This window comes from Sapajus apella, unplaced genomic scaffold, assembly GCF_009761245.1.
Source record: "Sapajus apella isolate SASKATOON/1434 unplaced genomic scaffold, GSC_monkey_1.0 scaffold1, whole genome shotgun sequence".
NCBI classification, from domain to species: Eukaryota; Metazoa; Chordata; class Mammalia; order Primates; family Cebidae; genus Sapajus; species Sapajus apella.
In genome coordinates, this window is record NW_022436941.1 from 9,282,151 (window position 1) to 9,306,143 (window position 23,993).

The window sequence follows — 23,993 nt, forward strand, 5'->3', positions numbered from 1 at the left end:
GAGAGAGAGAGAGAGAGAGAGAGAGAGAGAGAGAGAGAGAGAGAGAGTGTGTGTGTGTGTGTGTGTGTGTGTGTGTGTGTGTGTGTGTCTTATTCATCAAGCCATTCCCATAGTAAGAAATAAGTCCTTCCCCTCACCTCCTCATGAGAAACTCGAGAACTTTGGTACAAACATGTGATTGCTGAGGTCTCTTCGTGGAGCACCAGTAAACAAAAAGTTTAAACATTTATCCAAGTGAAACTAAAGGAGGTGTAAACACTATTGTTGCATCAGTCATCAGGAGGATTTAGTGAAAGTCACTGATGAATTAACTTGTTAACATTGTGAACTTTATTTTGTATTTGTGGGCTTGTTAAATCCTGATTGTTTTTAATATGGTATTTCGTCAGTACTTTCAGAATAAAATGAATGAATAAACAGACTTTTGTTACTTCTAAACTCAGGAAGTTTGTAAATAGGACCTTTGATAATCTTATTTGTATAGAAGACAGTGAGTGCTGATTACACTACTACTGAGAAATTTGGAGCCTCACCTCCAAGAATCTTCAGCTTTTCATTATTGCTTCTCTTCTCTCTTTATTTACAGCCCAGAATACTCTGAACAGGTGTATATTCTTTGTAGTTCTTTCCACCTTAAAAACAAAAGAGGACTTTCTGTTTTTGTTCATGAGTATCTAATATCCTTTAGGAGAATTTTCCTCATTTATCTTCTAGGAAATAATAAAGAATTCTTGATAGATTTTTTACCTAGTTAGAGGGTATTGAGTCCACAAATAGAGAAAAAGCATACAAGTGATACAACTAAAACTAGGACAAATGCCAAGTTAGAGCAGATACTTTTTAAAAATTTTGTGAAGAAATGCTTATTGTAGAAATATAAAATATATAGAGGAGTATGAAGAAGGAAATGAATTTGCTATCATCCTCAGACCTGGAAATAGCTATGGTTACTTACAATTTTTTTTAATGTACTGTTGTCCCTCAGTATCCATGGGGGCTTGGTTTCAGGATCCCCTGCAGATATTAAAATTTGAGGATGTTCGAGTCCCTTATATAAAATGGTGTAGTAGTTTTGCGTAATCTTTGTACATCCTTCCATATACAGTCATGGGTTGCATAATGACATTTTGGTTAATGGCAGACCACATAAATGACATCAGATTTTGGTACCTGTTTTTACTGTACATTTTCTGTGTTTAAATACATAAATACTTAACCATTGTGTTACAGTTGCCTACAGTATTCAGTAGAGTAACATGCTGAGCAGGTTTGTAGCCTGGGAATCATAGGCTATACCTCATAGCCTAGGTGTATAGTAGGCCGTACTATCTAGGTTTGTGTAGCTACACTCTGTGATGTTTGCACATGGATGAAGTTGCCTAATGACACATTTCTAAGAATGTACCCCAGTTGTTAAGCAATGCATGATTATATTTGGAATCGTTTCTTGATTACTTATAATACCTAATACAGTATAAATAGAGTATAAATGATTACTATACTGAAATTTGTATTTTTTTAAAGTTGTTGTAGGGTTTTTCTGTTTTTGGCTTTTAGGTTTTATTTGAGACAGGGTCTTGCTGTCAACCAGGCTAGAATGCAGTAGAACGATCACAGCTTTGATCTTCCAACTTAAGGGATCATTTCACCTCAGCCCCCTGAGTAGTTGAGATTACAGGCATGTGCGTCCACGTCCAGCTTGCTTTTTTTGTAGAGACAGGATTTCATCATGTTGCCCAGGTTGGTCTTGAACTCCTGGGCTCAAGCAACAGTCTACCTCAGCCTCCCAAAGTGTTGGGATTACAGATGTAATCACCAACACCCCCAGCCTGAACTATTATTTTTAATGAGTTTTTCCCAAAGTATTTTCAGTCTGCAATTTTTGGAATCTACAGTTACAGAACCCATAGTCATAGAGGGCTGACTGTATATATCTTTTGATTAATTTAAATCCTTTAATTAATTTAGATGATGCTGAATATTTAGTTATATATTCTTGTGTTTGTATTTCTCATGCAGTTAAATTTTTCCCAAAACATTATTTTCAATATTAATATTATGCCGTATGAGTGTAGCAAAGTATTCTCACACAGCTTCCAATTTTCTCCTGTTCCAAACAGCTTTTAGGGAAAAATCTGTACATGACTGATTACTTTCTTAGGATTGATTTATAGAAATTAATTTACTGGATTAAAGGTATGAAATTTATTTTAAGTTTGTACATAAATGTTGGTAACTTCTAAATAGGCATTTTAAAATTGTCTTTATCATTCACTGTGTATAAAATTCATGAGTATTAAAAAAAAAAATTCATGAGTATTAGGAAGAGAGCAGGCCGTCTGGTTGTCTGAGGCAATTGTTCCTCCCTTGATGGTGTGACACTAATTCAGACAAATTTGCCCAGAGAACCAGAATTAGAAAGACTTTTTATCATACTTGAAATATTTTATAGAGTAATTGCTAAAGAAAGCTTTTTTGATAATTGTTTAAAGCAGCCCAAATATTAAGGTATACCAGTGGACTAAGACAGTGATTACGACAGCATTCCAGTTGGAAGGGGAATAACAACTACTCAGACATTGCGAACAAATTAATGCTGTTATTGCCTTTTAGTTTGATTTGGTATGTGTTTAGTAACTGTGCTATGTTCTGTATGTGGCTTTTACAGCACTAGAAAATGTAGTATTTAAAAGCACAGAAGGATTGTAATGGTTGTCTTTATAGACAAGGGATATAAAGGAATCCAGGAATTCACAGATAGTTTTAAATTAAGAGTTCATTTTTTGTCATTTATATATGTTGCTCTATTTTTGAAGAATATTAATACACTGTTTTAAAACTTTAGATTTGCGTATACTTGAGTAACTGCATATACAAAGTATGTGCAAGTATGAAAATGCTTGTTACAGCTGCACAGTGTAGAGGGAAAGCAGAAGCATAGTGGTGCCTTTTATTGTTCTTTCAATTTCAGTGATTCTAATTATAGAAGCTTACATCACCTTGGTTGATGATGATGGTTTCTCTCTCCTTCTTGGTTTTTCTTCCTCTATTACTCCCTAAGGATGGATCCTCTGTCATAGTGCATGTGTGTCCAGCTGGTAGCTGTGACAGGTTTTCCACAAAAATGGGAGTGATCAGTTAGTGGATGTATATGACAGTATGCTGAAGCACACTGTTTCTTACAAAAGAAGAGAGGAGTGTTGGTACTCTTGCCTCCCTCCCTTCATGAAGGCTGAGGAATAGGTATGCAGTTTGAAAGCAGAAGTCCTGAGGAGCACCAGTAATTAGAGTTAACTGTGTCTGATAACTGCAAAGATGCATTTCAGATGTTCAGGTTAAACATGGGGGCATAGGGGTGGAAGAGATTGTTATGATCCTTTGAAAGGGCTTGTATGTGACCTCTGACCATTGCAGTCATTTATTCATGTATTTTCCAAAAGACTTAAAGTGTTTTCACTATGTAAATCAGTACAATTTAAGTTTATATTTCAAAGACCAAACACAACTAAAACACAGAAATGAATGCTCTTATATTTTGTAAAACTATAGAATTTTTCTTTTGTTCTTTAACTTATTTGGAGTTTGACTTCTCTAAATTGTGATTATGATATTTCACTGCAGATTGGGAATAAATTATATTAATAAGTATAAATAAAATGCCTGGGTTAGTATAAATCCAGGTTTTGTTATTAGGTTTGTTTTTCATAATGCCTAGAATGTATATTCTCTTATGACTTGCCTCCATCTGTGGTAACCTTTCCCTGCCTTTCTTTACAGTGTTGTCACATATTGACATAAAAGATAGGTTTATGGTTAGTTTAGTAACCATCAGAACCTTATATTTGCCTTTCTAAACATATGATTTCAAGTATTTCAGTTTGTATTTTTGTTTAAATAATATACACAGTTAACAAATTTTAATAACTGTGACATTTATACTTTTATATAAGTATTTTGTAATGATTTGAAGCTTTGCAGAGTCAACATACATTGCTCTATTTTATAGTAGTCCAAAAGACCTTTCTAAAGCTAAATATTTCATTAATATGGATTAGCATCATGGCATTTTATATGCAGGGGAGATGTGTTTGTAAGTGGCTGTCCTGTAGTTATTCTTAGACAGTATGTGGATGAGGACATTCTCCTTTGCTGAACTTAATTCATTTGAATTGATAAGATAATGAAATGAGATTGTGATAAAATTCTAAAAGTGATCCAAGTGACAAATGGGTTATTCAACTAGTCATTTATTTTAGTTATTTGATAAATTACTATTCTCTTCAAAGGATGTTTATTTCTTTGTTCAGTAATTAAAAGGTGAAGTCATTATTTCATCAAAATGCTGGTGGATTCCCACGTTGACTCTGGAATTTGGCCTGTTTCTTTTCTTGGTATTGTTTCACAGGGATATTTTGCATGACAGGTTTACTATACAGTTCTCTGGAATCAAAGATACTATGAGATGATTGGTAGAACAAGGAAAAGGATGATGTCATCTTCATTTACAAGCCAAACTAAAGGAAAAGAGAGTTTTGTTCCTTTACTGAGTTGGTGTTTACTACAGTAGGTCTAACATATGGCACTAGTGGATTGCATTTAAAAAAAACTGTGCAGCCGTTTTTTAAAGCAGCTAAGAAGAGATGGCTGTCTCCCTTGCTCAGCTTGAGGTCCTTCTTTGTGTGTTTATTAGCATGATTTATAAAAAGGGGGGAAAGGTTTGCATTAAAATTTTGCTTCTTGATTTGCCTTTAATATATTCTGTTGGTACTATACATGAATATAATTACTGTCTGTTGTTTGAATTCTTAGTATTCTTGAATCTTGCTACTAATATTTGTGTGTAAAATACTCATCTTTTAGAAATTTATCTTTAGCGAAAGTTGTCCTCATGTACATACAAAGTACCTACTATCATTTTTCTATTTTAAAGAATGATTAAGATTAGATTTTAATCAATGTGCACTTGATACTTAATATTCCAAGATGTACATGTGTGTATATACCAAGATGTAATGGTGTACATGTGATTTATTTCCAAGAATATTAAGTATCAAGTGGAATTCCATCTCATGTATGATTGATTTAAAATAAACTGAAACAAAGAAAATGGTGCTTGAAAATCAACCTGTATAAATATTCCATGTTTTATGTTCAGAAAACTAGTCATGCTTGTTTGCATTTGTGAGATTTAATTTTATATTTAAATGCAGGTATTGTGTATTTTGGTATTGTGTCTTTTGGAATTTGGAATTTTGGCAGAAAAACTTAGTTTTTAAAAGCTTTATGAAAATCTAAATAATTACATATTTTGAAAGCATAACTTGTCTTTGTTCACAATTATACTTAGTTTAACTGAAATTCTAGATTTATAAGTAGCAGCGTAATTCAGACTGGCAGCATAATGTTGTTCAGAAAGTTACTCAGACTTTGCTGAAAGATACTGCACGAACTTATTCTTTTTGTGCCTAATGACAAGATGTTTCTTCTGCAGTCAGTGAAGTCCTTTGTTAAAATACCTGTCTCCCAGGTAACAACTCCTCTTATGTTGCACAGCCCGTTTTCCCCAAAATAAAATTGTTAGGTGAATAAAGCAAAATAATTCTATTGCTTTGATTTGTTCACCGATTGTTATTCTCATAATGTTGCTGCCTGGAGGTGCAGCTAACTATATTTTACTATTGGGAACTATGTCTTACTTTGGCCTTTAGAAGCCACCATTGCAAGCTTAGTTGGAGTATCTTCTGCCTTGTAGCAGAAGCATGAAGAACAAGGATGGGTACCAGTAGTATTGTGTTTTCAGATGGAAAAGGGTGTGGCAAAATTAAAATCTTTTTCTATAATTTCTACCAAAAAGGGGGGGCAGCAATTTTTTTTTAGTTCACACTCACTTTGGAAGCAAGTTTAATCATCTTCTTTGATTTCTTCTGAGTGAGTTTTGCTGGCTTCTTGTCTTTCTAGGAATTGAGCATTGGGCTACAGGAAAGTACCATGTTGTGTAGGTGATTCTTTCTCAAAGGAGTTGGTGCATGCTGCAACTATTGCTGTACATGTGATTTTTTTCCAGCTTTCCTTTGCAAAATGAAATTTATTTCCATTTAAATTTACTATCTACATACAAATCTTAGTATTAGTTTGTATATTTTTAATGTTAGAGTTCAGAACAGTTATTTGGTAAATAGCAAATTTTGCAAGTAGAAACCTCTTGTTAACAAATACATGTGACATTTGAGAACCTAGGCTGCCTTATCTATTTGGAATGCAATAGTATCTTAACAGAGCTTATTATTTTACCTTAGGACAATACTGCATTATATTTGAATAATAATAGGAAATATAGCTTCCCAAATATAGCTGTGTATCATTGTACAGAATTAAAAATCAAAATGGATTTTTAAAACTGTTGAGTAGAAAGGGTGCTTAAGCCAATTTTTTTTCTTAAAGAATTTAGCTTGCTGACATGTCTCATGGAAGGGAGGATTGGGGTTGTGGATATGCTGTGTGTGTGTGTGTGTGTGTGTGTGTGTGTGTGTGTGTTTTCAATAAATTGCTCTTTGGGCTACATCTGCAGATACAGTAGCCAATTGATCTAATGCAGTTTCTGGAGGCTTTCTGTACAGGTGATGTCATCCTTTTAGCTCTATTCTCCTCCCACTCTCTTTCCTTCTTATTAGATATTTCATCTTGCTGCAGAGCATAGAATCAATAGGAGCTTCTCCTTAGGGAACTGCTGTGAAACAGGCAAGGACAGTAGGAATTAAGACAGTAACATTCAGTCTTGCTTTAGCAAAAGGTATAGTGGTTTTGTACCATATTATATAAAAAATGTTTAACCAGAAAAGCCAGACTTAACAACAGTGCTGTTTTACTGATGCATTAGAACAAGAAGCAGTGCTGCAGAGCTGTAAACAGTGCATGTGAATAGAGAAAATAGTTAGAATTTTGGAGATTCTTAGGCATTCTACAGAACAAACCTGTTACAGCATATATTATCTAACTGCTGTTTGCTCTAACTGCCATCTGCTCAGCGGTTTTTTTTTTTGTTGTTGTTGTTTTTTTAAAACCTCTGGTGGTTAAGAATAAAGAAGAAAACTTTAATCTTCAGGATACAATGTTTATTTTTGATGCAGAAGAATCACTGCTGCAGTGTTTATTCTACAAAATGAAATAAGTTGAAGAAAAGGCAAAGCTGTATTACAGAGAGGAAAGATTTCACAGAATCCAGGAACACAGATTTGGTGCATGTTGCCTGATTTGCTTTGATTGATACTGTATTAACTGTTGTGCTGCCACTCTGCATGTCTATGCCAGGTGCTTGAGGCCGTATGTATATGTCTGTATATACCGAGCCAGATATGTAAACATCTTCATTTACTGTGATTTGCTTGTTAAAGTGAATGTTTTGATTTAGAACAATACTTTACTGAAAGCTCCTGATTTCAGTTTTTAAAGGGGTTTGGAGAGGCTGCCTTTATATAAACACTGTAGTGGTACGTGATTTGTAAAAAGAAACTTAGCAGAATTTTGTCACCATACTCATCACTGTGGCTCTGGTTTGAAAAGGAAACTACCCTTTCCAGCCTAGGAAATGGCTTTTCTTGTTCGCTGTTATGCCAATTGTCTTCAGCCATGGGCCTCCAAAGTAAGTAATTGTTATTTTCTTTGTGATTGATTTAATCCAGTTATCAAATTTTATTTTGAATTGTAAATGAGCTTTATTGTGCTGTTATAGTTTCTAAACTTTAAAAATAAGAGCTACAAAGTAGTCTTTATTGCCATTTTGTTTTTAAATTTAAAGAAACCTCTAAAACATTCTAATATGACCTCTAAGAAAATTTGAAAGATGCCTTTTAAACCTATAGACTTAGAATGCAGTGCATTTGAGATATACTCTCTTCAGACTGAATTTCCTTTGATAATGACTATTGCTGTGTACTTATTAGTGATCATACTCTAACTTGCCTCATTTTCTTAATTTAGTTTAATTTCTAGATTATGACATTTTTCATTAATATGCTGTCAGATAAATTGTGATTGAATTGTGCTGTTTTACAACTGAATTGTGCTGTTTTACAAAGGTTAGTTGATAATTCTTAAGCAGTGAAGTAATATGAAGAAAATACTCATGAAAATCAGTTATGTAAAAATATTTAAATAATGAGTCTAAGTATTTTCAAAATAGTAAACCATTAGCTGGAGACTATTTAAGGTCATCTATCATACTTGTCTTTTTTAAATAAACATAATAACTCACAAAAAAGCAAAGTGCTGTACAACATTCCAGGCTAGGTTGTAGGAAAATAAAACTAATTCAGCAAGTTTTATTACAGATAGTGGCTATTTATATAGTCTGTAATTTGATGCCACTCAAGTTATCTTTCCTGTCTCATGTATGTATTATAAAACAATGTTTTTTCAAAACATTTAAATTATAACATTTAATATGTTAAGATTTTTTCTGGTTCTCTTGCATACAGACAGGCACAATAGAGACACTTCTTCCTGTGGTCTGAAATCATGTCTTTGTTTCAAGGTTGTCCTGTTGATTGTGACTAAGGGAGAAATGGTATGATACCATCATGGTGTTTTTCTGTTTTATCTGGCCTAGCTCATTGCATATTTTTCTTAAAGGTAGCTTCTGGAAAGACAGTTAAATTCACTGTCGATTTGGCAAACAGGTGACTGAAATGTAAAGAGTTGAAAAGAAGCCTAGGTACACAATGTGTTTGTGCTATTACCTGGCTAAGGCATAAATGGCTTTTTTAGTGAAAATGCTACCTATATGGCCCAAGCATTGCTGATGCTTGATAGCCGCACTATACTACAAAGGTTTAAACCACTTGTAGAAAGGGAGTGAGGAAGTCTAGGTAAAAAAAAAAAACAAAAACTTTAAAGAAAATTAAGAATGAGATATAGGGATTGTTTTCTAAGGTAACCAGCAAAATAAAATAGCCTTTGGAGTTAGCCAACTTTTGATCCCAGATTTAACAAATATAGAAGAGTCAAAGAAAAATTTAACGATCAGCTTCTGAGGTTTCATGAAATGCCAGTAAACATATGAGCAAAATTATGTGATTGGTACTCTACTGTGTAAATCAAGTATTTGTAAGAGTACATATCCCTGTCCCCCTTCTCTCGTGTTACTATTGATGGAATTTTGACTCTGAATTGTAATTAAACACATAAAACTTAGAAATTTTTTATACTTCTACCTTTGGTTTTTCAGTACATTTTACTGGTTTTCTTCATATATTTTTGCCTATGCTACTAGGTACTTGCATTTTACTACTTCTCAATTCCTTAATTTTCTTGCTAAAATAAATAGTCATATTAGCATGATTCTTTTGGGGGTTGGGAAAGAATGAATCCTAAGTCCTTGTATGTTCAAAATGCCTGCCTTTATATTTACTCTTAAGATAATTGTTTAGTTGGATATAAAATAAAATAATAAATCCAAAGCCTTTTTCCTTTAGCACTTTGAAAAAGTTACTACACTGTCTTCTGGCCTCCAGTGTTGCTGATGAGAAGTCTGAGCTCATTATAATTTTTTTTCCTTTATTAAGTACATTTGTTAGTAGTTATGTTTTGTTTTGTTATTTTACTTATTTATTTATTTTTTTAAAGAAATGTGGTCCTCCAGTGTGGCCAACATGGTGAAACTCCATTTCCATTAAAAATACAAAAATAAATTAGCTGGGTGTGGTACCACACATCTGTAGTCCCAGCTACGCAGGAGGTTGAGGTGGGAAAATCGCTTGAACCTGGGATTCAGAGGTTGCAGTGAGCTGAGATTGCACCACTATACTTTAGCCTGGGTGGACAGGGCGAGACCTTGTCTCAACAAAAACAAAAAAACAAACAAACAAAAAAAAAAAAACGAGGTCCTGCTCAGTTGCCCAGGCCAGAGTGCAGTAGTGTCATCATGGCTCACTGCAGCCTTGAATGCCTGGGCTCAAGGAATCCTCCCACCTCAGCCTCCCACACAGCTGGGACCGCAGATACACAGCACCATCCTTGGCCAATTTTCTAATTTTTTTTTGTACAGACAGGGTCTCTCCATCTTGTCCAAGATGGTCTCAAATTCCTAGACTCAAGCAATCATCATGCCTTGGCATCCCAAGATGCTGGGATTACAGGCATGAGCCACTCTGTCCAGCCTTTGTTGTTTGTTTGTTTGTTTGTTTGTTTGTTTTGTTGTTGTTGTTGTTGTTTTTTAAACTTTAATGGTATGAAGTTTTGCCCTGGATTGCCTAATGTTTTGTTTCCCCTTATTGACCCTTTTAGAGTACTCTCTCAAGCTGAAAATTCTCATTTTCAGTTGTGAGAAATTCATCTTTTTGTTTGTTCGTTTTTGACAGTCTTGCTCTGTTGCCCACGCTGGAGTGCGGTGGCATGATCTTGGCTCACTGCAACCTTCCCCTCTTGGGTTTGAGCAATTCTTCTGTCTCAGCCTCCTGAGTAGCTGGGACTGCAGGTGCCTGCCACCATGCCCAACTATTTCTGTTTTTTCATTAGAGGTAGGGTTTCACCATGTTGGCCACGCTAGTCTCAAACTCCTAACCTCTAATGATCCACCGCCTCAGCCTCCCAAAGTACTGGAATTACAGGTGTGAGCTACCACATCTGGCCTCTTGTTTTTTAATTGCAACTCTTTTATTTTTTCCAGTCTCTCTAGAGAGAGATTAAATTGAATTTTTGAGGTTTCTTTCAGGAGGTTAACTTCATTTAAGTGGTTGTTAGTTGGGAGCTCACCTTCCTGATCTGTTAGAGTTGCTTGCTTGAGGTGAATGTTGACTGGGTGGAGAAAGCATTACCACTTTGGCTTCTGTTTGCTTCTTTGAGGTGCTCCTACAGTCGCTGGTCACTGGTTGATTTATCCACAGCTAAAACTGCAGGTCATTTCTTTGCCCTTAACTACTGTACCTATCCACAGTACTTGATACTGTACCTATCCTCCGCCTCCTGGGTTCTAGCGCTTCTGCTGCCTCAGCCTCCCGAGTAGCTGGGATTATAGGCATGTGCCAGCACACCCAGCTAATTGTGTATTTTTAGTAGCAACGAGGTTCCTCTATGTTGGTCAGGCTATTCTTGATCTCCCGACCTCAGGTGGTCTGCCCGCCTTGGCCTCCCAAAATGCTGGGATTACAAGTGTAAGCCACTGCACCCAGCTGATCACTTACTCCTTAACAGACTTTCTTCAGACTAAAAGTCCAAGTCTTCACCATGACCTACCAAATAGTGGGTGCTCTCTCTTCTACCTATATCCTACAATACTCCTCGTTCACTCTCACCACTCTGACTTCCTTTCTTGTTTTCAGACTTGCCAAGCATTCTTAACACTGATTTTCTCCTAAATTATAGTAATTTACTTTTAATAAGCTCACCGTTAAAAATGAATATTGATTGAAAGCTTCTTTATGGTTTCAAAAATATTAAAGTGGGAAGAATAATGTGTCTTATAATTGAAAAACTTTTTAATACTTACAAGTTACATCATTTAGAAACATCCTTCCAACTCTCATCTTTTAGTAAAAATAATGAGTTAGGAATGTTCCGTGTTTCTCCTGTGGTTTCACATACCTCAGGCATAGTGCTGTGATCTCTTGTGTGTATACCCAGGCTTCCTAAGATTAGATATAACTATTTCCTTTATGGCTTTTGAGAAATGGTAAACTCCATAAAGCAGGCTCCATACTGCTTTTTAGACCTTAGAATATATTTTTAATTTTCTCTCTCTGTCACCTGATACTTTTCTTCATATGTCACTCTCTCTACTCCTAGAATGTCTCTTATAATACTGGTGGCTTTTAATTTTGTAAGGCCTCCATCATCTTGTACTTCAACTAGTGTCTCCTGTCTCTTGTGTTTATCATTTTCTTCTATTTCACCTTCTCTGCTTCCAGAGTAATCCTAAGAGTAGGTACCCCAAGAGAAATGTTGAGTCATAAGGTACATATATTTTGTTTTAGTTTTTGGTTTTTTGAGACAGAGTTTTACTCTTGTTGCCCAGCTGGAGTGCAATGGCGTAATCTCAGCTCACTACAACCTCCGTCTCCTGGCTTCTAGTGCTTCTCCTGCCTCAGCCTCCCGAGTAGCTGGGATTACAGGCATGTGCCAGCACACCTGGCTAATTGTGTATTTTTAGTAGCGACAGAGTTTCTCCATGTTGGTCAGGCTGTTCTTGATCGCCTGACCTCAGGTAGTCCGCCCGCCTCGGCCTCCCAAAATGCTGGGATTACAGGCATGAGCCACCACACCTTGCCTATATATTTTAAATGTAACCAATCTTACATTTGCTCCCCCAAGTGGCCACTCCTCAAATTGTTGTCCAAAATGGTTACACCAGTTTATACTACCATTAGCAGTTTATGAGAATATTGTTTTCCTCCATAGCCTTTCCTGCATTTTGTATTATCAAACTTGCTATTTACCATTTTGATGGGGAGAAAATGTATTTGTTTTAGTTTTTATTTATCTGATTGCTTGCAAGGGTAACATTCTCTTCCAGCTGTTTTTTTTTTCTTCTTGCCGTTGTGACCTAAGTGGCCTTATGTTGAGATGACAGAGCCAAAACACCTGGACAGTTTGGATATCTGAGTCTCTGTATACTAAGGCAGTTGACCCAAAAGTTGCCTATACACTTCACTGGGGTAAGCCTTAATTATCTCAGGGCCTTTTATTGTTGTAACAAAATCTAACCTAAGAAATATAGGAGCTCTTGTATCACTGTCCTTCCCAGAAACCTACAGTAGCTGTATGTTGTCTGTAGGCAAATTCAAAATGCCTAGCTTGGCATTGCTAATTATATTCTACCTCTAGCCTTTTCTCAATATCTCTCTTGCCCCCCGCTTCCCGCCGTATATATATGAAGTATTCAACAGACTTTGTAACTTCATAATGTCAGTATTCAAGCTGTTAGCTAAAAAATTTTCCTGCTGCCTCCAGTAAAACTTTTAACAGTAGGTCTTATGGACATACGATCTCCAGCAGAGCGCAGAAGTTTAGATACATAAAATGGATGAAGGATACTGTGGAAAATGGGAAGTTTTGCCAGACATGGTGGGCTGGAAGGACAATGGGGTAAATGAATTGCTGATGAAAGGTCAGCTATTGAGTCCAGGGTGGATCAGTAAAAGAAAGAGAAAGAGCAGGTAAGCTGAGAGTGGAGAAAATTTAAGGAACCAAGAACTTCTCTTGGAGAAAAAGCCTTCCTTTTTGCTTCATTTGTTAGAAAAAAAAAGATAAACTATTGGGTGTTGTGAACTCCCAACTATTCCCCAATCTGGAAACAGCTTAATAGGAAAGAGTGGTGGATTTAGTCAGGCTCCCTGGGTTTCAGATCCCAGCACCCCAGTTTGCTAGCTATGTGACCCTGGGAAACCTTTATAACATCTCTAATACTAAGTTTTCGACTCTATAAATTTGGTATAATCATAGTATTACCTCGTCTTGTTGTCCGAATCTATGTGAAAGGCATGTAAAAGTGTATGTTTGGTATCAATAGTGGGTACTCAAATGCTAACTGCAGTCAGCATCATTATTATTCTCATTGTGTAAGGAGGTTGAGGGAATTCCTGTATGAAATTTTCTTCATGAAGTAGAAAGCAGATGCTCTTCTTTGCTTATAAATCTGTCTCCACTCTTTAGTATTAGACTGAGCTCCTTGAAGGCAGGGCCCATATGTTTTCATTTTTATGTTATCATCAGAGTTCCTGGCACAAAGTAGAATATAACAGAAAAAATGCTAGAGTCCTACCTGGGTTCGATTCCCAGCTCTGCTACTTAACTTGATTGTAAGATCTGGGACAAGTTGCTTAATTGTACTGCCTCAGCTTCCTCATCAGTGAAATAGAGATAATAATAACGCCTGTTTTTTAGGGTCTAGTGAGGGTAAAGATTGCTTAGTACATTGTCAGTGCTGTGAAGCCACTTGACAGACTTCTGGCTTTTGGTTCATTGTGTTACTTTTATGAATGACTTTCTTCTCCTTGGTCTTCTTACCTCTGTAGGAATTTGGAATATATACTATCTCCTACTCCTAACATCCTAACCAAACATCTCACATTTTAAAGCTATTTTCAGTGCTTGCCTTTCCAACTACTTCATTCCTAGATGAGTTTTTAAAATATCTAAATAATAGAAACTAAGTGAGAGGAAGGTCTTTTAACTGTGTCATATCCTCATCAATATTTCTGCATTATTGTAAGGAGTTATGAGATTGTAATTTTTTTTGCTGTCTTTTTGGATATACATATTAGAGCTATAAATGGCCTCTAAGCATGACTTTAACTTATCCCACAGGTTTTGATATATAGCATCTTAATTTTCTGTTTTAATATTTTCTAATTTCCAATGTGACTTCATTGATTTATGGGCCATTTCAATAGAGGATTATTTATAATTTTCCAATACATGATAGTTTTCTGTTTATCTTTTTGTTATTTATTTTTATCTTATTTGAACTGTTATTGCTGAATTTTCTCTGATTTCAATCTTTTGTAATTTGTTGAGACTTGCCTTCCTGTAAATTTTTACAAATGTTTTTATATGTACTGTAAAAGAAAATGTGTTCTGGAGTTTGGGGTTCCATTATTCTGTCTGTACTCTTTAGGTTGTTTGTTAATTATGTTCATATATTTTATATCTTTACTTGTTTTGTTTTTATGTTTTGCTTATTCAAACAAACAGATCTGTATTAAAATTTATAGCATAACTGTAGATGACACTTTTGCCTTATACATTTTTAAAATTTTGGTTTATTTTTAATTAACAAATAATTGGAGATATTTATGGGATACAGTGTGATGTTTTGATATATGTTCACATTGTGGAACAATCAAAGGTAGTTAATAATCCATCACCTTGGTCAGGCATGGTGGCTCATGCCTGTAATCCCAGCACTTCGGGAGGCTGAGGCGGTTAGATTACATGAGGTCAGGAGCTAGATACCAGCCTGACCAATGTGGTGAAACCCCTTCTGTAGTAAAAATGCAAAAATTAGCTGGCCATGGTGGTATTCATCTGTAATCCTAGCTATTCAGGAGGCTGAGGCAGAAGAATCACTCAAACCCGGGAGGCAGAGGTTGCAGTGAGCTGAGATTGCACCACTGCACTCCAGTCCAAGTAACAGAGTGAGACTTTGTCTCTAAATAAACACACACACGCACACACACACACACGCGCGCGCGCGCGCGCGCGCTCTCTCTCTCTCTCTCTCTCTCTCTCTCTCTCTCTCTCCCCCCCCTCCCCCCTACGCATCAACGCCTCCCCCCCATCTCAGATACTTAGGAAATGTCCCCTTTTGGCTCTACTAATGATTTTGCACTGAGTGTACTTTAAGCTATATCAGCTTTCTTTTGGTTGTGTTTGCATGGTGTATACTTTTCCATTCTTTGATTATTTAATATTTTCCCTTCTGTTAGCTTGGTAGTTATACATTATTTTATTACACTTTTCTTAGAAATTACAACATAATACTCTTCACCTGTCAAGTCTGCTACTATAGCTTCATGGAAAGTGCAGGGAACTTAGAGCACTTTAATAGCTTCATTTATCCTTCTCCAGACTTACATTCTGTTGTTGTAATGTATTTTATTTCTTGTATTTAATTCTTCATGGGATATTAATGTTACTATTTTATATAGTCAGCATTCATGTAGATTTACCCACACGTTTCCCATTTTCCTTGGTTTTTATTCTTTTTTGTGCCCGAAAGCATCCATCTAGAATTATTTTCCTTTTCCCAGTGGATTTTATTCATAGTAGGGCTACTAAGGAATTATTTCCTTCATTTTTCTTTATTTGAAAATTGTTTTTCCCCTTTTTTGAGGACTGTTTTTGCAAGGTATAGAATTTTAGTTATTGGAAACATCACTCAATTTTATTCTGGCTTCCAGAGTTTTTATTGAGAAGCCAACCATCAGTTTAATTTTGCTTCTACCAAAGTAATCTAACCTCTCAGTTTCTTTTCCTAGCTACTTTAAAACTTTTGGCTGGGCGTGGTGGCTCACACTTATAATCCCAGCACTTTGGGAGGCAGAGGCGGGGTGAATCACGAGATCAGGAGATCGAGACCATCCTGACCAACATGGTGAAACCCCCATCTCTACTAAAATATAAAATAATTAGCTGGGCGTGGTGGCACGTGCCTGTAGTCCCAGCTGCTCAGGAGGCTGAGGCAGGAGAATCGGTTGAACCCGGCTGGTGGAGGAGGCTGTGAGCCAAGATCGTGCCAGTGCACTACAGCCTGGGCAACCGAGCAAGACTCTCATCTAAAAAAAAAAAAAAAAAAAAAAAAAAAAACAAAACTTGGTCTTTCCCCTCTCCCCCCAACACATGTACCCTGGTTTGCATAGGTATTGTGGGGAGGCTGTTTTGGGGTTTGTTTTTTTTTTTTTTTATCTTCCTGGGAGTTTTTAAACCTCCTTAATCTGTGACCTTAGGTCTTTTGTCACTTTTGGAAAATGCTCGGCCATCGTCTTGCTTCTGTGTACTCGCTCCTCTCAGACTCTGTTTATTCAGATGTCACGTTCTCACTGTATCTCCCGTGGTTCTTACCCCTTCTCTCCCAGCTTTACCTTTTTTCCCCTCCATCCTTCGTTCTGTATATTTTTTCAGAATAGTCTTTACTTTTCAAATTCTCTTCTTAGCTCTGTCAAATCTTTTATTAAGCCTGCCTGTTGGCTTTTTAATTTCCATAATTGTATTTTTTAGTTCTAGATTTTTCATTTCATTCTTTTTCTTTCTTTGCTGAAATTGTTAGTCTTGTATTTTTCTCTCTGTGTATGGTGGATCACTAAACTGGACCAATTGTGACCAGTGAGCTTATGACCTGTGAGCTAAGAATGACTTTTACAATTTTAAGGAGTTGTTAAAAAGAAAAAAAAAAAAAAACACAAAAGCATACAATAGAGACTGTATGTGGCCTGCAAAACCTAAAATATATACTCTTCGGCCCTTAACGAAAATGTTTGCCAACCCCCAGTATATGTTAAACACAGTTATTTTAGAGACTGTGTCTGATAACCCTATTATTTGAAACTTCATTAGTTTCTGGAGTTTATTATTCCTGTACTTCTCATCAGTGTCATCCTGTCTCATTATATATGCGTGATTTCTTGGACTGAGTGGTGGATGTTGTATATGTGAAAAAAAAAAAGTTTTTTTTAGTTGAGTCCTAGGATGAGTTTCTTCCTATAGTGAGGATTGTGTTTGCTTCCTACAGTTGACTAGAAACATTAGTAATCCTGTATAACCTTATTTTAGCATCAAGCATTGAGGTGATTCTAAAATTAGCATCAGTTTATTTTTGGGTGACATTTACTCTAGAGTCTAATTTATTCTCCAGAGTTCCAATCCAAAGATGGCCCTTCCATCCTAGGCCTTGGAATTTAACCTTTGTCCCTTTAGCCAGTGGCTGTCACAGGTACTTCTTGGCCTTTAGCCTTTTCTTTAGGAATCAGAAAATATTCTTAGGAGAAAAAGTAACCTCAGGGGCCAGATATTTTGTGTATATATGTATGTATGCATTTCAGGTTTTCTGTTTATCTTAGTATTCATCTGTTATCCAACACACTATAATCAACAGGGGAAGTTTGTGATATACTTTATGTGTAATTTTTATAATTACAGTAATTCCTCTTGAGATAATATAATTCAGTCTCAGTCATTTCCTCAGAATACATTTAATTTATACTATATGTGTGTTTCTTTAATATTTTTCAGCAGTAAAGCAGTGAGAAACCGTTTTAAAAATTAAATTGATTTTTCTTAATAGCCCTTAATAGCAAGTTGCAGAGAAATCATTTAGAAAATATATAAGCATACCTTTTATGTAAAACATTTAGTACTCTGGAGTGCAATGGTTTGTTTATTGTCTTAATTGCTGTAGCTTTTATTTTGTGAGATGTCTGTTTTGTGATATGAAATATATTGTACAGCCTGCATACCTGATAAGAGTGTGACCATATTAAAGATGAGTTGGTGGAGTCATTTACTTTTTGTGTTTCTTGTGTCCTTGCACCTAGCACAGACATTCATTAAATCATTTTGATTACTAAGAAATCTTTCAGGGGCCAGCTGTAAGCTAATTCAATATTAAGTAAAGATGCTCACAAAAATTTTGGAATATTGAATGTAATCAGTTTGTTACTGGTCTTAAGTCTTGCTGCCAGTAGCTGAACTTAATTCCAAAATTTGGGTGTTTTATTCTGGTATTTGTAACCAATTTTTATTAGTGGGGGGGGGGCAGGCAGAGAGAGTGTGTGTGTGTGTGTGTGTATGTGTGTTTAAAAGATAACATTCCTACACTTTACGATGGAAGGTTCTGATGTTTTTATTTGGGAGAATTGGAGGACCAAGTTTTTCCTCTGAAATATTAGTGATGACAGTCTCTTTTGAAAACTGTTCAGTGAGCTAACTGTTGTAGGATTGCCTAATAGTTTCAGAGAGTACTATATGATTCTTATTTCAAAATATCTTTTTGCTAAAAGTGGAGAACTTGGGTTAGAAATGAGATTGCACAGTAATATACACAAAAATTTGTTGAAGTTAACGTGTCAACGCTTAAAAAAGTAAAGCTTGACATTTAGAATAACTTAAATTATTTTTTTTTCTTCAGCTTCCAGCTGATCTTACCAAGATGCATCTCACAGACAACCCTCATCCACAGGTGACTCATGTGTCTTCTAGTCAGTCTGGTTGTAGCATTGCCAGTGACTCTGGAAGCAGCAGTTTATCTGATATCTATCAGGTAATACCTTAGGAGTTTGTGTGCTGTGCATATGGTTTTTTAATTCTGCCAGATATTCTCTGCTTATGCCTTAGATGGTTAACGTATCTTTCAGAGTATGACATTCAAGCATGAGGTCTTTGGAAAAATACTGTGTCAAATTTGTAAGCCTGATTAAAGAGGTGATCTGTCTTTCGAGAATGATTAGGTATGGTTCAGCAGAGTATGAATCTGGTGTTCTCTTTCATTTATCCAGGTGAATCCATATTAATATCTAATGCTTGTTTCGGTTAAAAAATTAGTTCTTGGAATAACTGAACTTTAACTTATAAAAAGGCTGATTTTTGTTATAATTGACTATATATGTCTTCTATAGTTAGAAGTCATGAGGAAAATTAGAGCTTTTCTACTATGAAGCCTCTATTGTAGTGTAGCATGAAATAAATAGCAAATTAGAATATTTATTTACTTTTCCATTGTCAAAAACCCGAAAGGAACAATTTCAAATCTACTTAGTGATCCTTGTAATAGTGGGTAGAAGGTTCTAGGAAGACCCATAAGCTGAGAGAAACCTCACATGATCCTGCTGAGATTGAACCCAAGTTAGGTTCAAGCCAGAGCAGTAAGTATTTGAGGATCCAGTTAGTGTATTTATTATTTTAACATTATGAATGAGTTATCTTGCATTTGTTTTTCATACTAAGTAATCAAAAACCAGAATTTAAAGTTACGGCACATCTCAATTCGCTCTAGCCATGTTTTAGGTGCCTAATAACCACATGTGGCTAGTGGCTACCATATACTAAGATTTGTAGAAATAGTATCATTGTTGTCTGAGGAAAGCATTTTAGACTGGTTCTACAGAGTTACCCAGATTGAGATATTTTAGGAAAATCAGCCTTATTCTATTAAGGGAAGTTTGTAGGCAGATGCAAGATGGAACGAAGACAACACCCATGTTTTTGGTTTATATATGGCTTTTTTCAACAAAGGTCATTGCTGTGGCCATTTATATCTCCCTTTTTGCTTTTATAGTATACAGAACAAGGAATTTTTCCCTGTTCTCCATTTTACAGTAGATGAAACAAAGAATTGAGAGAGAGATTAAACAAGTTAAAAGCAATACAATGGCTCTGGGACCACTTAGTGGTTGTGTTCCTGTTGGGCTTCATGCATTCTGCCCCTTCTCAAAAGAAGTATCTTGTGAAAAAAGAATTACACACCTAAAAATCAAAGTAGAGCTGTGGCTTCTCTAGACTCGTGTTTTTCCAGAAGAAAACCCTGAGGAGGATTGACCCTGGATCAGTGAAGTTCAGGGATGTGGGTATAGATTTCTCTCAGGATATATGAGAATATCTGGACCTTAGAGGTTTGGTGTTGAAAAACCATAGGAACCTGGTAACACTGGGATATCCACATCAGTAAGTAAAGATAGTACACAGATTAAGATTCCAGGTCACTTGGAAAGACCAATGCTTTATTGTGAACTAAAGATGGGCTGTAGACAGTTGGTCCCTACATCTTTGCAAAGATGCTACAGGAGCTACTGTAGCATTGCACTTGTATTAGCACCCACAGGTTACTCACCTTTTAGCTGGACAACCTGAGGATGGGACTGGAGTACACATACTGGTGTTGGTTGGAGGTATTCTATTGCAGGACCATGGCATAGCCTATATGTAGAATAGTTCCATCATCTCAGAAAGTGCCCATATGACCCTTGGCTGTCAAGTCCCTTCTCCTGACCCTATCCTGTGCCCTGGCAACCAGCAATCTCTTTTTTGCCCTTACAGTTTTGCCTTTTCCAGAAGGTCATATAAATGGAATTATATAGTTTAAAAAAATATGATGCAGTGAAGCTTATAAACTAACCAATAAAAGTGCTAATGAATTTAGAGAGTAAACAGATAAAAGGAACAAAGTTATTAAAACTCTAGAACCAAAATAGGAACTTAGAAATTTAAAGGAGAAAATTGTAATAATGTTAACATCGAATATATAAAACCTAAGATAAAATTTAAGAGTGGTCAAAGAAGATAAAAGATTTTCAAACTCTGACTTAACAGTTAACTTTTAGGACAATAGCCCAAACATAGAAATAGCATAAACTATTAAATAGCAAAACAAAAGTAAGTCCATAAAGATAAACCGTTGGGAACCAGACGAACCCTATTCGTGGGTGCCCTGTGTCTGGCAGTGACAAGGGAGTGAGAAAAGAAATAGGGACAAAGACACAAGAATAGAATTTTACAGCATAGGTCCAGGGGTCCAGTGCACTCCAGTGGGGTGATCCGAGTTAGCATTGAGCTCTGGGCTTCTTGCGCTTTTATTGGGTGCATTATCTTTTGCAGGCTGTGGGGAGGGAGGTTGAAGAAGAAGATAGCCGGAGGAAGAGCATGTGTCTGCAGCATTCAGTAGCAACATGGTTCTCCTAAGAAATACCAACTAAGGAGACTGAGATTTTACCACCCATTGTGTATCCAGTTGTTTTGGCGAGAGAGGTGCAGCGGATAAGGCGCCATCATACAGTGCATCAAGGGGCTTTTATCTCCAGAGCATTGTGGACATAGAGCAATCAGAATTGCTCCATATTCTGAGAACATAGGCGGACCCTATGGTGTTCAGTGATCTCTGCCCTGTATAGGCCTTCTGGCCTTACCGGCTCCCATCTGCAAAGACCCTCCCAAGTCTTGTGAGCAGAGGTTGCATTACTTGTCAGTCTTTTGCATAAGCTCCCTTTAGGAGATCTTCACACAAACTCTGTGGTGGGAAGAGCTGTGGGACCAAAGCAGTTTTTTCTGCACTGTAACCACACTGCAGTATTCTGTAGTTATAAGGCGCTTTCCGATGGACTTTACCATAGACCTCCTGTTTCCACTTGATCTCTGCTTTTATTTTACTGCACTATAGTTTGGATATGATCCGTGACACAAATCTCAGTGTATAAAAAGCAAAGCAAGCTTCTGATCATTTAACTGTAAGTAACACACGTCTGCCCCTGGCCATCTCTTCCCACAATAAACACAAAAGGAAAAAATCAAAATCATAAAAACAAACACCAACATACATACATACATATATATGGTTTTTTTTGTTTTTTGTTTTTTGTGGTTTTTTTTGAGACAGAGTCTCGCTCTGTCACCAGGCTGGAGTGCAGTGGTGCAATCTCAGCTCACTGCAACATCCCCCTCTCGGGTTCAAGCAATTCTTCTGCCTCAGCCTCCTGAGTAGCTGGGACTACAGGCACGCACCACCACGCCCAGCTAATTTTTGTATTTTTAGTAGAGACGGGGTTTCACCATATTGGCCAAGGTGGTCTCAATCTCTTGACCTCGTTATCCACCCACCTCGGCCTCCCAAAGTGCTGGGATTACAGGCATGAGCCACTGCACCCGGCCAGTACTTATATATTTTTGTATATCATGTGCATAAAATCTTTTTTATTTTTTTTGAGTTGGAGCCTCGCTGTTTCCCAGGCTGGAGTGCAACAGTGCGATCTCGGCTCACTGCAACCTCTGCCTCCTGAGTTCAAGCGATTCTCCTGCCTCAGCCTCCCAAGTAGCTGGGATTAACAAGCATGTACCACCACGCCTGGCTAATTTTGTATTTTTAGTAGACACAGGGTTTCTCCATATTGGCCGGGCTGGTCTTGAACTCTGACCTCAGGTGATCTGCCCACATCAGCCTCCCAAAATGCTTTTTGGGATTACAGGCGTGAGCCACCGAGCCCAGCCTAAAATCTTACATATCATATCTATGAGATAAGTATGCAGGTATATTTAACATTTTATTATTTATATTTATATAAATAAGTATATATGCCCACATACTTATACATTTTATACTTGTAGATACAGAATGTAAATTCGAGTTCAAGAGCCCTAGTTAGTAACAGTGTTTTTCTACTGGTGGTAGGTTTGTGGGTAGTTTTTATTCTGTTTCTTAAATGAACAGTATTATTTGTATATTTAACAAATCTGAGGAAGTAAATAGATTGTATTTAAACAGTTTGGAAAATATTTAAAGGCAAGTAAAAAGAATAAACACAGAATTATAATAGGTTTATAAAATATACCCTCCCAAATACTAGATTTCTAGACCTATAGTTTTTTTTAATCCATGGAAAGATAAATAAACACCCAACTAACTAAATTGTGTGTGTGTGCATGTGTGTGTGTGTATGTACACACATATGCACATGTTTCTAATCACATCTTCAGGAATAAAACAAGGAAAAGAAATATCAGTACTGGACCCTGGGTCTTTCCCTTCACCTTAGGCTACCTTTAGATTCTGTGTTGGAGCTATGAATATACCTCTTAGTTACAGGTGTATATTGCCAATGTATACATCTTGGCCAGGAATAGCTGAAATGATTTGTCTAGTTATTTGAATTTTAGCATATGAGATATTTTTAAAGTGAATGCCCTGTCTTTAAAACCGTAAGCAAAGCCTTGTGATACAAGTATTTTTAATTTGGAGAGTTGAGGAGATCAGAAAGATAGCCTAATAGCAATTTTGTGTGTGTGTGTGTTTCTCCTTTTCTTCTTAGAGAAATTTAGAAACTTTTCAAGTAAAATCCAGCTTTTTTTTATGGGACAGAAGACTATAGATTAATTTGGACATTTTTTTCTAATGTGGAGTCTTCTTGTTGAGAAAAATGAATGTCTCCCTAATTTTCAAAAATAATTTCAAATTTTATTTTAGATTCAGGGGGTACATGTACAGATTTGTAACATAGGTATATTGTGTGATGCTGAGGTTTGGGGTTTGAATGATCCAGTCACCCGGGTTGGTAGTTTTTCAGCCCTCACCCCTCTCTTTCTGCTCTAATAGACCCCAGTGTCTCTTGCTCCCATCTTCATGTCCATATGTACCCGATTGTTAGTGCCCCATTATAAATAAGAACATGCGGGATTTGGTTTTCCTGATAGCAGTTCTTAACAGGAAAACTATTTATACTGTTCTGTATGGCCAAATGTGTGGCTACACGTCTATGCATTCCTTTCTTGAGAATTTTCATGTCTTCTGGTCTAAAAAGCCCTCGACTCTTAAAGAAACTTCAAAATACAGTATTTACCACAGTGTGGGGGGAAAAAGCAAATTAATGGTTCCAGTGTAAATGTGTTTCTAATCAGTATAGATTAAAATTTTAAAGTATACATTAAGGTATCATAATGTTCTTAGAATATTTAACGCATCTTCAAAGAGTACTCAAGAGTATAAGGAGTACTTCTTTCTAGATTCCTTTTTCTATTTATTTCAG

At 36.4% G+C, this 23,993-nt stretch overlaps 1 protein-coding gene across 13 annotated transcripts in view; it reads left to right on the top strand.

Annotated features, from left to right (window-relative positions):
- The window catches only part of RAPGEF6 (Rap guanine nucleotide exchange factor 6), a 234,567-nt gene that overhangs the window by 112,698 nt on the left and 97,876 nt on the right, over window positions 1-23,993 (top strand). For 11 of the 13 annotated variants that reach the window (XM_032299185.1, XM_032300644.1, XM_032242045.1 and 8 more), the window contains one exon: window positions 18,617-18,748. The exons of 1 other annotated variant lie outside the window; for it this stretch is intronic. In XM_032299185.1, the coding sequence (XP_032155076.1) occupies window positions 18,617-18,748 (132 nt within the window). Of the gene's footprint in view, window positions 1-1,502; window positions 7,640-18,616; window positions 18,749-23,993 lie in introns of those variants that run through there. One more of the 13 variants, XM_032244838.1, reaches the window with a different exon arrangement.